The sequence below is a fragment of the Stegodyphus dumicola genome, chromosome 5 (genome assembly GCF_044657685.1).
Source record: "Stegodyphus dumicola isolate Sdum_Otavi_A_Nest chromosome 5, ASM4465768v1".
Taxonomy (NCBI): Eukaryota; Metazoa; Arthropoda; class Arachnida; order Araneae; family Eresidae; genus Stegodyphus; species Stegodyphus dumicola.
Genome location: NC_140772.1, coordinates 150389125 through 150404975, shown reverse-complemented (window position 1 = coordinate 150404975; position 15851 = coordinate 150389125). Strand labels below are relative to the sequence as shown.

At 29.3% G+C, this 15851-nt stretch overlaps 1 protein-coding gene across 2 annotated transcripts in view; it reads right to left on the bottom strand.

The window, feature by feature from the left end:
• Positions 1-373: 373 nt before the first annotated feature.
• LOC118195342 (uncharacterized) overlaps positions 374-15851 on the bottom strand; it is a 123160-nt gene continuing 107682 nt past the window's right edge. For both annotated transcript variants that reach the window (XM_085817199.1, XM_085817200.1), the window contains one exon: positions 374-14911. In XM_085817199.1, the coding sequence (XP_085673325.1) occupies positions 13008-14771 (1764 nt within the window). In that variant the 5' untranslated portion in view covers positions 14772-14911 and the 3' untranslated portion in view covers positions 374-13007. The remainder of the gene's footprint in view (positions 14912-15851) is intronic.

Genomic DNA, 15851 nt, shown 5'->3' with positions numbered 1-15851 from the left:
CCAGTCACAAATTAAATTTATTTGTGAATGATTTGAACTGTGTACTGGAAATCAGAAACTCAAAGGACAACTCAAATCAGACGCTGCAAAGGACGTAATAAATTTTTTCATGAATCTGTTCTATGAAAAAAGTATGTAGTAAGTATTCCAACCTTATGTGACACACGTTGATATCAGAAATACAAAACTATTAATATATTAAAAGAGCATTATAAAACAGATACATTACTATGGTAAGCATATCACTAACAATGTAAAAGATTTATCACTGCATTATTTGCAGCAACTTGGTAATAGCCTTTTTTTTTGGTCATCTAAGGTTTAACTACACTTTATATACCTGATAGACAATTAATTGCAGAGAAAACACATATTTAAGCAACAGCTTTATTTTCCTTTGTAAAGCTAATTTAAAACAATGTGGAATCATGAACAAAACAGCAACACAGAGTTGCACTTCATTAACAATAAAAGCTGCTACATTTCCATGCATGATAACTATGAACACAGAGTGTAAAAAATGCAATAAAAGAGTATAATATTTTCTGCACATACAAGACAGCAAATGACAAGATCAGATAAGCGAGGATTCTGAATAATATTAGCAAAAGTCAAGATACAATAATTATTCAAAATGCACTATAATGTCCAAACAATTTCAGATTACAAGCCCTTACAAAGGGAAACAAGCACCTTGCAAAATCACATTTTTCAATTACTGAGTAAAAGTAACAACTAAACTATATGGAACAAACACTCTGCAACAGTACCCTGTTCTCTCTCAAAATATTTTGTACACATGTAGATGCACATAAATCTTAAACAAAATGAATTTTAAATGTAATCAATGACCCAAAATTCATTATGGAATTCTAATTAATTTTGTTTGGTACTATATTACATAAAATATGTTTTTTTTTTCCTTTTCTTTTCAGTATTCTAAAAAAAAAAACTAAATTCTTCTTACTTTAGTATACAATCCCACAAAAAAACATTTGCACCTACTTTTAAAATATTTTCCAAAGTCATAACAGAATACTGCACCAGCATTTTAAACAAACAAATGTAATTAATATGCAGAGAAGAAAAATGGAGAAATGCATATATATAAATAAAAATTTGGATATTTCATTTTTTTAAAAAAATTTATTGCATGCTATGATTGTGACAGAAAGAACATTATTTTACTAATTGGAAACCAATATTTTAGAGGAGAAACAAAATATTTCAAAGAATTATTAAGAATTTAAGGAGTTCAAATAATCTTATTAAAATATATATATTAATTACAAATAATTACTACGGCATAGAGAAAAAATATTTTGATCATTATTATATTGTAGTTATGACTGAAACTTTTGTCTAATTTTTTTTCTTTTTTTAAAGGAAGGGGGTATAGAAGCAACTACTTTTTGTGATACTTGTAAACTACCATTCTTCATTCTAATATTACAAAACTTACTCAGAACCATACCTCATCATATGAAAAATGTATCAGTGATAATTTTTAAATAATTGATAAATTATGTAGCATTTGAAATACTAATGAAGGAATTTCTGAATGACAAATTAAAACATTCATGTGCTGCATTAAATTTGGCATTCAAGATAACAGAAACTTGCTAAGTATAAATGATAAATCTTATTTATTTTTGATCAAAAACTCGCACTACTAACAGATGTGCCAAAAATAAGCATCTACAAATTTCTTTTATGGGATTGTACAATCACTAATTTAAAAATATTTCAAATCTATTCTTATCACAGACTTCTTGTTATCTTTACTCAAACAGAAATTAATAGGAACATATGAACAGAAACTCTTTTTCCCCCCCTTTAAAATGAGGGCATGACATCTTTTGAATTTTATCAGATTTCAAGCAAAGCAAAATGAAATAAACATAATGTGCAACTTCTGAAATTAAAAAAATATAGTATTCGTTTTTATTTTACAGTGGACGGGTTCCAGATACATATTCAGAAGTAAAAGGAGCCACACAAGAGAAAAATTTTGTTATTTTAAGTAGATTGTCTTCTAATAGTCATACCAATAAAATCAGTGAACAATTTTGATCTTGAAAACATAAAAATCTACATAATATTTTTTTTTTTAAAGAAAGTATAATTGCATCAGATACCTTAGCCAAGTTTCATTGAAACTATGCTGATTAACGGGCATGGAAAAGTATAAATATATCTTTTTTTTTAATGTTACATTATAAATGTTGAAAATTTGCTATACAATATAAAAGGAATATTAGGAACATCTAGATTCATCAATGCTCAGTTGAAAGGGCGAGAGGACTTTATATAAATCAATTTAATGCTTTATATGGCACTATAAACTACATGAGAACATTTACCTAAAGTGGCACAAAGAAATAATAAATATACTTCCCTATGGACGAATTTCAATGATGTTCAGCACAAAAGAAAGTAACTGTGCAAAAATAAGAGATAAATTTAAGTTGCCTATTTTGAAATTGACTAGTTCTAAAAATGTATGGCATCTGCTAACAACATGAAATATAACACAGAAAACTGAACATCAACTAAATTGTGCTTTTCTTCATTACAATAGGAACACACTTTCCCCTCTTTCTTCTAATAGGAACTACAAGGTAGTAAAATAGGGAATAGTTTATACTCAAGTAGAATTTTCTACATTTTATAATTATGTTTGAAATGTTATGAAAGGCATATGAAAGCAGATCACAGCCAAAAATAAACCCAACTAGAATTTATTAACAGAACTGCTGTTATGAAAGTGAACAAGATCAAATTTAAATCCAATTTAAAAAATATATTGTTCTCGATTTAAGGATTAGGCAAGAACTTGTAAGTAAGAAATTTGTTTGAACATGCATTCTAAAAATATTTACTGGGCAAATGTAATTATTTGTTTTAAATAAGCTTTAAATTTGATTACTTGGCTTAAGTTTTATAGTTTCAGATAATTACCCATCAAATACCCTGAAAAAATATATTCACAGAACCCCTTTTAGGCATGAAAGTAAAACTGCATTCAATAAAGCAGTGATCGAGACATATAATGATGCAGCAGTATCATAAAATTGTTAAGAATAATTGCACTTGTCATGTGTGAAATGAAAAACTAAACAGATAAAAGAAATCTAAAAAGATACAAATGCTTCAAAATGCTTGCACATTGTTCATGCTATTTTCTTAGCAATTTTTAAACTGTTTCAACTCCTGAATAAAAAGGACAGTTTTCCAAAATTTTGAGTGCCGAACAACATACACAAATACAGGATTATAAGGAAGGAATCACTCAATTACAAAATTTCATATTTTCAATAATTACAAACAGAAAATTATAATACATATGTTATTGTAAAGTAAAAGTGTTAAATTCTTAGTCTGAAACATAGTCTTTAGGTAGCACTGCTGTCATTAAGCTGTTTTTGAAATTCTGAAAAGAAAGGGAAATGGTGTCTAAGCAGGAGAAGGCTTTTTGCGTGCTCTGCTTTGCAAGAAGCCAGTCAGTAATCGGTGTTCAGCACGAATTTAGGAGAAAGTACCATCCAAAAAAAGCACTGACATCTCAAAGTATCAGAAGATGGTACAACCACTTTCAGGAAACTTGATGCATCAAAAGTCTAGAGCAACCAGGTGTTTCAGCAAAAAATTTTAAAAGAGAGGAAAAGACTTTTTTTACACAGTCAAAAGAAATCAACGGTTCTTGTTAGTTGTGAACTTGGGAGAGTTCACTTGGGACGCTGTTTCGACTGTGTAGAGGAAAAAATTGCATTTTAAGCCTTACACATTGAAAAGCATGCAAGCAATGAAGCCTACTGACGAGTTGCAATGTCTAAACTACTGTCTTTTCATGGATGAAGTTATGCAAGATGATCATTTTTGCAATCAATTGGTACAGAGTAATGATGCCACCTTTCATTTAAGTGGTAAAGTAATTGGCATAATGTGCGAATTTGGTGATCGGAAAATCCGCATGCCTACAGGGAACACGTAAGGAACTTCCCAAAAGTTAATGCCTCCTGTGTAATATCTTTATCAAAAGTTTACAGACCCCTTTTTTTTTTTCAAGAAAAATCAGTGAGTGAACCTACCTTGATATGTTAAAATTTGGCTTTTCCCTCAAATGAAGAAAGATATGCAAAATTTCATTTTTCAACAAGACAGTGCACTGTCTATTGGCATTTGGAGCTTTGTAAATTTCTAAACAGAGAACAACCACATCAGTGGGCCAATGATTTGGTTCTACACAGCTACCCTCCTAGGACACCTGATTTAACCCTCTGGCTGATCTTCCCGCAATTTCCACGGGAAACTCAAATGTAACAAAATTTGCTTATCCCGCGGGCACGTTTTTCTTCCTTTATCAAGGAGCACATTCCGTTTAACCATTGAAATAAATTATATACAGTATTAGGCGTTTAGTTTACGTTTTGGATAAGAGATACTGTTAGTTGTCCACTAAATTGCGGCATTTGAAGGCACGTGGTAATAGCACTCAAACTTCACTTTTTGCCCTTTTTTCTTACAGAAATGGCTGCTAGAAAACGTTCAGCGATTATCTTAATTATTTAATTAAATTATTGATTTATTAATTAGATTTATTGAATCTGGTGCTAAAACTGTGAAGCTGGACTTTGCCTTGAACCCTGTTTTGAACTCTACCATCCTAAACTGCATTTCTAAGGTATTTTATCCTCAGCGCTTAATATTTTCTTAAATTTTATACATTTTACTTTTTTATATTATGCAATAAATAGAAATTAACTGTAATTATTTAAAATGAAATTAACTGAAATTTATTTTTAAAAAAAGATTTTTTTTGGTGATAACATCTGAAATTGGTTTTTCTGGCAACTTAGTTTCTCATGATAAAAATCTATATAAAAAACATTTTCTAGAAAGAAAAGGTGCATTTTTCAATTCTCCAACATATATAGATTTAAAATGGGGGGGGGAGGAACCGCAATTTTGGAAGCGATTTCAGTTCACAAATTGAGTAGTCAGAGGGTTAAGCCCATGTGACTTCTTCGTTTGGAGTTATGGCAAATATCTTGTGTTCATACCACTTTTTACACCTACCCTTTTTTGTACCACTTACAAGTTTGCCCAAACTTAAACAATGCATTTGTGATGCTTTGCAAACAGTTAATAGTGAAATATTACAATGTGCTTGTCAAGAAATGGTATATCACATTGATATTATATCGGTGACTAAAGGCAGTCGTATCAAATACTTATGAAAATGACATATTATTTATAATTTTCTGTTTGTAATTATGGAAAATATTACATTTTGCAATTGGATGATTCTTTCTTGATAATCCTGTATAATGAAAAAGGGTAAAAAATGTTTTTCAAAGTGCAGGAATCATCAGCTATTGAAGTCTGTGATGACTAAAAATTTTTTCAAATATACATAAAGTATGGCTCTAAAAGTAAAAACAAAGCAAATAAAATTTTATATACATATTTACTCAGCTCTAACATAGTCATGCATATAAGCAATAACCAAAAAAAAAAAAAAAAAAAAAGTCCTAAGCTAAAGCAAGACAAAAAACACCGGTAAAAGAACAAAGCAAAGCAATAACAATGTTTAAAATATCACATAAAAATTATAATAGCAAAGCTAATAAAGATTATCACATTCTAATGAAAAATAAACTAATGGTAAAAATATGTAACAGTAAACAATAAATGTCATTAAAATTATAAGCAATGAAGTTATAAAATGTATTCCATTAAAAATGATTTACACCTAAAAATGGAAAATTAACACTAACAAGACAGAAAAGGGGACAGTGATACTTGTCAAGGAAATCTGATGCAAATTTAACTAATTAACTAGCAATATTTAGAGAGCAAGTATGAAAACAAAATGTTGAAACATCACAAACAAACACAAATAACAAAAAAACTAAAGGAACAGAATCATACATATTATCTAACTGAATTTTTAAAAACCACAGCTATCACAGCAACATCTTCAATACAACATGACACATTTTTAATCTGTGAAATGAATAAAACATAACTACTTGTGTAATTGTACAATGATAAAACAAAAAATAAGTCATAAAAATTATCAATATGCAAGTTTTAAAAACCCTCTTCTTGCTTATTACATTAAATTTATTATTTATTTTTCAGCTGTTCAATTTAATAGTTAAATAAAGGTGAATGCTAAAAGTTTGTAAAATAAATGATTCTACTATCTTAAGACTGAAAATCCTATGTATTACAGATAGATATGTTTATTTACAATAATTTTTGAAAAATGAAATTTTTTAAAGTTTACTAGTTTCACAACTTATCTTAACAACTAGTAGTGATTTAAAATAGCTTGACATATATTATGAGCCAAACAACATTCGAAAGAACAAAGCCATTTTAATATGCTTCTAAAATTAGAGATTTTTAAAAATATCTTCTTATTTTTCCATACATTATACATAGCCAAAAATAATATATAAGCTATATATTTTATATGGCCAAATCATGTAATAAAATTCAGAGTTCCAAGAGAAATATATAATGATTTAAAACAGGTTGCAAGAAGTGTGGAATTTCCAAGTTAATGTAAACTTGAAACACACATACTAGAGAAATCATATTGCTTAAATAAAATCACAGTTTCTTTATGAAATTAAAACAAAAAACCCATTTTAGAGAAATATATAATATTAAGCAACTACAACGAAACAACATTTAAATTAAAAAATCATTTACCCTATATGCACAATTCTGAAATCTCACTAAACCATGATTTAAGAAGGGGGCTAAAAGCCAAAAAAAAGTGTCATAATGCTCTTATTACATTTCTTATATAAAATATAGTAAGAAACATAAGGCATCATCACAATACAGTAGCTAAATATATAACAATGCATTTCATTTTCATATATAATGATCCACAATAATAAATCTTTGCTAAATTACTTTATTCTAAGCCTCGCTGTGAGCTACTGCTAGAAATACAGAACATTTGATTTTTAATAAATTTTTATCAGATAACATCAAACATAATTATACTGTCATCATTATCAGATAGCAAGATTTAAAACTTGTTAACATGTATTCTAGTACTAAATTAGTTTAATTTCTTTCCTTTTTTGCTACCACCGCATGATGCTGTGGGGGGGGGGGAGGAAAGATGAGAAAAGAAAAAAAAAAAGTAGATTATAGAGGACAACTGTTTAAAAATAAAATAGACACTCATTCTGTATTGGTTCAAAAACATATTAAAAATAAATTAGAAAGCATAAACTACTGCGGAAATTTTTAAAATTTGATTGCCAATTTTTAAAACCAAGAATACTTTCATATTTTAAATATGAATTATAACTGGAAATTTTATCTAAATATTTTGATTCAACACGTTTGTATCATAATACAGAATTCTGTAAGTAAAAACAGTGACTAGATACATGTATGCAGATTACAATGCTTACTTTCCTAAAATCAAATAATGCAATGGAATAGCAGGTGTTTGTTCCAGTAGTTTACATGATACATATCCCATAAATATGTTTTACATGGGAGTTGCAAATCTCCACATGTCATCAAGAACTGTACAAAACAAACAACACAGCTGCCATATCCTTTTTAAAAGGCACAGCAACTCTTTATTTTTTAACCAATTTAACAGATGATAAAAAGTGACCACTGATTGTACATGCTTTTTACAGAATGATAAAAGTGGCTAGTTTCTATAAAACATATACACTACTGAGGTTCTGAAGTAAAAAAAAAAAATCTGTATTTTGATGAGCAGGAAGCAAATCAGTTTAGTTTTAAATAAAATAAAACAAAATGAAATTTTAGCATTAAAGTTTAAACAGAGCACTGAATTTTGATTAAAAAATATGCCTAAAAAGCCTTACCTTTTAAACTCATCATAAGATTATGTATAATTAACATTAGCCATCATATAATTTACATAATTATGTGGCTCTTCTACTATACCTTATTTATAAGAATTATAACATACTTAGATTTATAATATATGAATCTCACAATAATTATTCCTAAATTGCACTTAAGCTATAATATAGGGGAAAAAAAAAAAAAAACTGAGCAACTGTGAAAATGAAGAATCAATTAAAAAAAAGCTGTCTTAATACAGTTTGAGAACGAGAATCACATATACTCTTTATGTAGCCCAAAACAGATATAACAGTTAAAAAAATACTTTTTACAGCCTGTTAGTTGCAGGAATTGAAATGTCTGTAAGTAACTAAAAAACAAATTTTCTAAGAAAAACTAATTAACTAAAAACTATCTTTAATTACATAACGTATGTTTTACAGCAATCTGGCTGATAAATTATGAACACATATTTGCCTTTTTTCTATGTTCATTTCACAAAAATAAAAATCAAGATTACCTTCCCTTTTAAAAATAATTATTTTAAATCTGAATAAAGATAATGGTAATTATAAAATGATCACTTTTAATTATTCATGCTATGTTAATTACAGAATTCCATGCTCAGTAGACATCACACATTTTTGAAATATATTTCATGAATAATTTTTTTTTTTTAATTTTAATTATTGATACACTCAAAATATAATTTCAATATAAATAAATATATCTGCCATTGCTTTTTTAACCTTAAAAGAAAATTATAACAAAATAAATAAAAAAATTCATAAAGTATCAGCAAATACATAATTTCATATAACATTCAAATTTGTTATCTAATATAACTGATAATATACTTCTTTAAGAAGATAAATTTTGAATTTTAACACGGATTTTCCTTATCATTATTTAACAACATATATTTTTACACAAGCTAATATAAAACAACAATAAAATTGATTCAGTTTAATACAGCAAATTTTAATGATACTTAGATTGTGAAATGACTTTTCACTGCATTTCATCAATGTAAAATAACATAATTGATGATAAAGTTTATGCTGTTTATCCTTAAATTCTTAAAAGACAACAGCAAGAGAAACATTCATTTATGTTCAAACCATCAGTTCTTCACTATCTACACTAAACTAGACTTTTCTACATTATTGCATTACTATTATCACAGCATGAAAAACATGAAGAACATCACATTATCACCTGGAACAAACTTTATCATCAATTTCTATGTTATTCAGACAAACCAATAAACACTGTACATTTACAACTACTGACATAAATACAAACAGTTGTAAAGCATGTGCTTCACAATCACATATCATATTTGCAGCTCACAAAGACAACAAATATATTTTACAATCAATAATTTATGATAAAGTAAAAAACTATACTTTCAAGTACCTATTAACTGGCACTGGAATAAAACTTTAATAAAAAAAAAAGCTCTAGGTAGAGGGGAAGCACACTAAGCATATAAAAGCAAGAATTTTGAATTTTTCAGTTTCATAAAGCATTAGAGACAGCTATTAAATAATTTACTTTCAAATGTGTATGTATAATACATACATATATATATATATAAATGTATGTATGAATAACCATATGATACATCTATAGAAGTTATTTTAGGTTACATGATTACTCTCCATTTAACAAAGAATATATTTAACATGAGAAAGTTTATTACACACGTTGTCACTTTACATTTAAAACTATTGAATAGAAAGCAATCCAGGGCTGTTTACAATTTTTACCTACGCCTTGTGTGAAAATTTCTACCAGTATCATGTTTATCAGTTAGTACCCTTCAATACTCAAATGAATAAACATTTACAGGCAGCAGTTTGATAAGTTTCTTTAAACTGCAAATATTATACACACACACATAAAAAAAATAAAAAAAAAAAAAAAAAGGCAGGAATTTATAATAGTATAAGATGAAATATTATCACCTTTCATTACAGTAAGTTTAAAGGTAAACTGCTTTTATTTATCAGTGTATTAAAATCTTTAACTTTGAGAGTAATTATTTTTTGTTGTGAGTTACAAGGATTTTAAAAATGTCAAATTTAAAATTTGCCTTGCAAGTACATTCTTAATAACAAAAAAGCTACTTCACATGGAAAAATGAGAACAAATAACATTGGAACAAGTTTTATTGTGTTAAAAAGTCTATGGGAAACAATTTAATAATGAACTTAGTAACAGACATAGCACCATCTCATATTTTGTAAAAATAAAAAATATAAAAATGCTTGTGAAAAATATTTATTATTCAGTGGTTATTCTTTAAATGTGATGCTAGTTTAAATTCATTCCAATGTTATTAGTCATAATTTATCACAGCATTATTAACAAGGCTTATTTAAATTAGAAATTTTAAAACCCACCACTCACTCAGTTTAAAAGTTCAGATCATAAAGATTACATTACATATATTCAAATTCTTTTAGTTTCTGTTCTGCTACATGTAAATGCAATCTAGATATTAATAACATGGGTAATATATAACATAGAAAGTCTAAAAACATTCACTGAACGTATCTCTCTCATGATCTAAATGCTAAGATTACTGAAATAGACTATTGCATCCAAAGACATATTTGATTACTTTACAAGGTCGATGTATTGGTTAATTTCATGCTGATTAGGTTAATAAAATGTTTAATTCATATAAATAAACCATTACCTAAATTTTTCACTTTAGCAGAATATTTGATGGAGGGAAGTTGATTCTGATTACAATAAATCGGGTATTTTCTCTACATGTAAAAAAATCTCAATGAAAATATGCAAAAATTACCTCATTTTGAATAGCAATAAATAAATACATATATTTAAAAAGAACTCACAAGAAAAAATGTACTTAGTATCATAATTTAAATCAGAAGAGAAAGATATAAAACCATTATTCAAGCAAATTAAACAAAAAATTTACATTTATTTCTATTAGGGGAAAAATCAATAATTTCTGGACTTAATTATATACATATGTTTATGTTAAGCGAAAGTAATGCTAACAAAGACTTTTTGAAGCTTGAAATTCTTATTCCCAAAGATTTTATTTAATTGTAAAATTTCCTTACCATTTCTATTTTTGTGGTTGATAATTATAATTACAATAATAATTTAAAAACCTAAATTTGCTCTAGATCTTTTAAAAGAAAGTTTAACTGCAGTAAAACATAAATTTTAATGATAACTGATGCTTTCTTATTAAATATAGCAATAACTTTCAATTACTGTTTGAATCACAAACATTGTTGATTATAAAATGTACAGTTCTCTTACAGTTTTCAATTCTTTAAATTATATACCTATTAAATAAAAAATGCATAAGAAGAAGTACACCTGATATAAATTTCATTTTATGAGAAAATAAAAGAAACACTATCTTAAAAAATTCCAGCATGAAAGTAACCAATCTATGACACAGGAGTTAAAAACAAACAAATGCAAATATTAATATTAGAGTGGTATTTTTAATAATGGGTGTGACTAAGAATTGAAGGGTAAAACTTAGGACAGATTAGATTACTTTTAATCTTGATAAACACAATGAAAAGAATCATATCACAAAATGGGATGGCTGATGTCAATTATATCATGAACTGATAAGGAAGTCTCAAGGATCAGAGATATATCATTATTCAGCAACCAAAATATGAAATCCCCAACCAATAACCCTATGGCAACTACCGTCAACAACTGTAAAAATTCAGTCAAGAACCAAAACATCTTGACTGATAAATACTAACCACACCTTCACTAGAAAATAAAAAGGAACCTCAAACTGACTTCACACAGTTCATGTTTGCTAACAATGAAATCTGCTTAAAAACAGATTTTGCCCTTTCAAAATAAGGGCAAACCATTATGCCAGGAACTAAAACCAGCAACAATCACTTTCACACACGTGGAAGAACACTGCACACTATCTGACTGTGTAAAAGCCTATACATGTATTTTGTTTCTTATTTCTTTAATGGTTTAAAAATCTTCTCTAAGATGCATATAAGTAGGTAACTAGCATGAACTATCGATGCACTTTGCCACTGCTTGATTTACAGCAAGAATCACTTTGTTCACACCCAAGGCAACTTTTTCAATTTTCCTGAGACACCCTTCCATCGAAGGAACCTTCTTTAACAACATTAGGTTATTACAATTATATAATGGCAAATGCACGTAAACTCATATTGATATATATGTAGGTTCATGCTGGCAGCTTGGTAGATCACGAAACAGAGTTACTGGTATATATTACAAGATACGAATAGATAACAATTATTTGATTATGCATGTTCCAATGCATGTGAAACAAGCCACAACTGTATTGACATTACACTAATTTGAGCATAACTTCACGTTTATGTAATGTGCCAGGCAGGAAACAATTGACGTACTAGATACTGAACTACATCAGAGAAAGTTATAGGCCATAGTTTTTTTTTAGAGAGCACCGTATATTTATTCAGATGTGTATCATTTCTATTTTGTGATACTAAATCTAAAACATAACAGCAAATGTATGTAATCAAAAGATAAACAACTTCTCATGTAAAACTGGCAGTATTATGATCCCATAATCCAGAAGGAAAAGCACCTAAAACATACAATAGCAAGACTGGATGGTTCACACTGAGGAAAAACATAACAAATATTTTGGTCAATAGCAAGTTTCAAATGCAACAAAATGTACTGAAAATTCTATAGAATTATTGAGCTTGCACTTCAGAATAAAGTGCTTTAAAAGTACTTTTTTATGTGTACAAAACAAACATGTTTCAGTCATATAATAGTGCAGAATGCTAATTCACTAAAACTTTCTAAAATGTGAAATATCACCACAATGTTGAGTTACATTTCTTTTTGTCCATGAATAGTATTTTTCATAAAATATCGAATATATACATAAAAACCATTTCTTAAAATAAAGAGCAACATAAATTTTCATGAAAAAATTTACAGATGAAAATAAAACAAGCTCTTAAAACATACAATATTTTCATGTTAAAAAATTAAAGAAATTATTCATCAGTTCCAGTAATCATGGCTGGTGGTGCTAAGATATCATTATCACACTTATTTTTCCATTCAAATACTACATTACTTCTTATCTACTATTAATCAAGAAGTTGAGAGAAATCAGGATTGCCTATGGAATGAAACTGTGAGTCGTGAACATGACCCTGTTTCTCACTATCCTGCTGATGTTGACTAAGGTTATGATGAGCCATTGAACCAGAAGCTAGAAGGGATAATCGAGATAGAGGAGTAGTGTGTTGAGAAATAGTATTGTAAGAGCTCAAACCAGAATGCTGAAAGGTGTCATAGTAACGGGTGCGTTCATGGGACAACCATCGAGAAGCAGATGTAAAAGGGCCTGGCACAGGAGTAGGGGGTGCAGAGTAAAATGGTCGACCTTCAGATTCTGATACACTTGGATGAGATCCACCAGATGAAGCAGATGGTGGTGGGCTTGTCATCCTGTGTTCACTGGCATTGGGCGAGGAATGCACATGTGAACGAGGGAGACTTTCATTATGATGATTTGGAGTAGGTGGGTGGGAATTATGTTGTGGAGGTTTGTTCTGTAACATATGAGCCATGGCCAAATCATCTACAGGTGATGGACTGGATAAATGAGAAGGATGAGGGCTTGGAGAAGGGTTATGATAAGACTGAGATTGGTTATTATTTAAACCAGCAGAAGATGTAACAAGAGGCATTGGAGATGCCATAGGTGACTTACACTCACTATGAGTTTCTTGTGGGTAAGTAAGATTGATGCCTCCCCGGGGAATATCCAGATGCTGATTATGTGCAGCTGCTTTAGATAACAATGCTTTAGGAGTAATAGGAGAATTGATGGGTGATGGAACTGTACCTTGGGAAAGGACAGATGAAGAATGAAAATTAAAAGGGGGTAAATGAGCACTTGTTTGGGGCATACGTCGTACACCCGGATTATTGCCACCTCGGGAATTGTAATTTCTCTTAGAAGGCAACTGTCCAGTGTGACGTTGCATGTGAGTTTTGAGATTGCCTTTTTGAGAAAATGTCTTACCACACATAGTGCATGGAAATCTATCATCTTTATTGTGTGTTCTCATATGTGTCTGCATGTTTCCTTTTTGAGAAAAGCTTTTACCACACACACTACAAGCAAATGGTTTTTCTTTCGTATGAACACTACGAATATGTGTTTTTAAGTTGCCTTTTTGTGTGAATCGTTTCCCACAGGACTCGCAAGCAAAATCTTTTTCTCCAGTATGTATTTTCATGTGAGTGTCAACATTACCTTTCTGAGTAAAGCTTTTGCCACACACTTGGCACGAGTAAGGTTTTTCACCTGTATGAATCATCATATGAGTCTTAAGGTTACCTTTTTGAGTAAACAATTTATGACAAACTGGACAAAGGAACTGTTTGTTTGGAGGTGGTCTTGGGCGTTGTTGGCCTGGAACCATGACTGGAGCACCACCATTTGAAGGCCTTTCAGCATGATTAACAGGAGGAGCTAAAGGTGGGAGACCCATAGACTTCCGGTCTGGGGGAGATCCAATGCTGACCGGTGTGCTAACTGATGGCCTGCTAGAACTACTGGAGGCACCATCTGTCCTAAGAATTGATAAATACTGCTGGCAGGTGTCACATGGATAGGGTTTGTCCTTCGCATCAGGATGGGGGCACTTCGGTATCTGTTCGTTGGAAGGGGACATTTTTTCTATATAACTTGAAGCTGCAGCCAGCTGCGAGATGCCAGTTCCAAAATGTAAAGGATTCTTTTTCAAAAATAAATCAGTTAAGCTGGCTTGGTAGCCAGGGTGCCAACTTTTCTGACCAAGGGAAGATGAAGTCATCCACGGGTAAGTACCGTTCTGCATGGCTGTTTCTAGATATATGAAGAGATGAAGAGATATAACTGGGAATAATGCAATTACACTTCAAGAATATTTATTTGGGCATCTATGTGTAGATGAAAATAATACGGTACTGACACCACTGATAAGCTCAGGCATTGTATCTAAAAGAAAGCATAAAACTTAAATCAATATTAATAGCAGAAGCAATATAACTGAAATCATTTAAATATTTAAATAAATAAATAAATAAAGGGGGTGATACTTGATGTAAAATAATGCTTGCATTTAAAAAATAAAGCAATAAATTATCACAGACAACTAACATTGATGCTAAAAGTTTCATTTAACTGTCTACTTTAACAATCATACTTTATAATATATAAGTCATGCTCCTAAAAATGTGATAATTCCCTTGTTTTGAAATCAATGATTTCTCATATGATATCAAAAAAGAAAACAGAAGAAAGAAAAATAGCAATATCCAATACAGTAACTCAGAACTTATGAATAACAAAAACATACAAAAACAAAGTAATTCTCAAATTTAAGAAAACACCATAAAAGTTTAAAAAATTGTATTTGAAGAAAATTGATTTTAAATTAAAATGCCTTCTAAAAGGCAGTCAGAAGTAATTCTCAAATTTAAGAAAACACCATAAAAGTTTAAAAAATTGTATTTGAAGAAAATTGATTTTAAATTAAAATGCCTTCTAAAAGGCAGTCAGAAGTCAGTTATTTACTGCCTGCCAATAAAATTTATGTTAATCTTACTTGAGTAACTGGTGAGTAATAATATGAACAGAATCAAATTTAAATTCTTTTTTACAGCTGAATTAGGAGTGAAAGCAAATGGAATTTTGAATTTAATCAGTACATAATTTTTAAAACTAATATTTAAAGTTTCTTTAAAATAGACATAATTTATAATTCCATAAAACTTAGTGAGGTTTTCAGCTGCACTGAATGAAAACTATTATCACATTCTAAATTGAACCTCTAATAATCTCAGTTCTAAAAACTTTTTAACTGATTTTCAACATTTTAATTTATGATATAATTTAACTGTCTATTGTCACCTTGTGATTTTTCTATCCTGTGCAG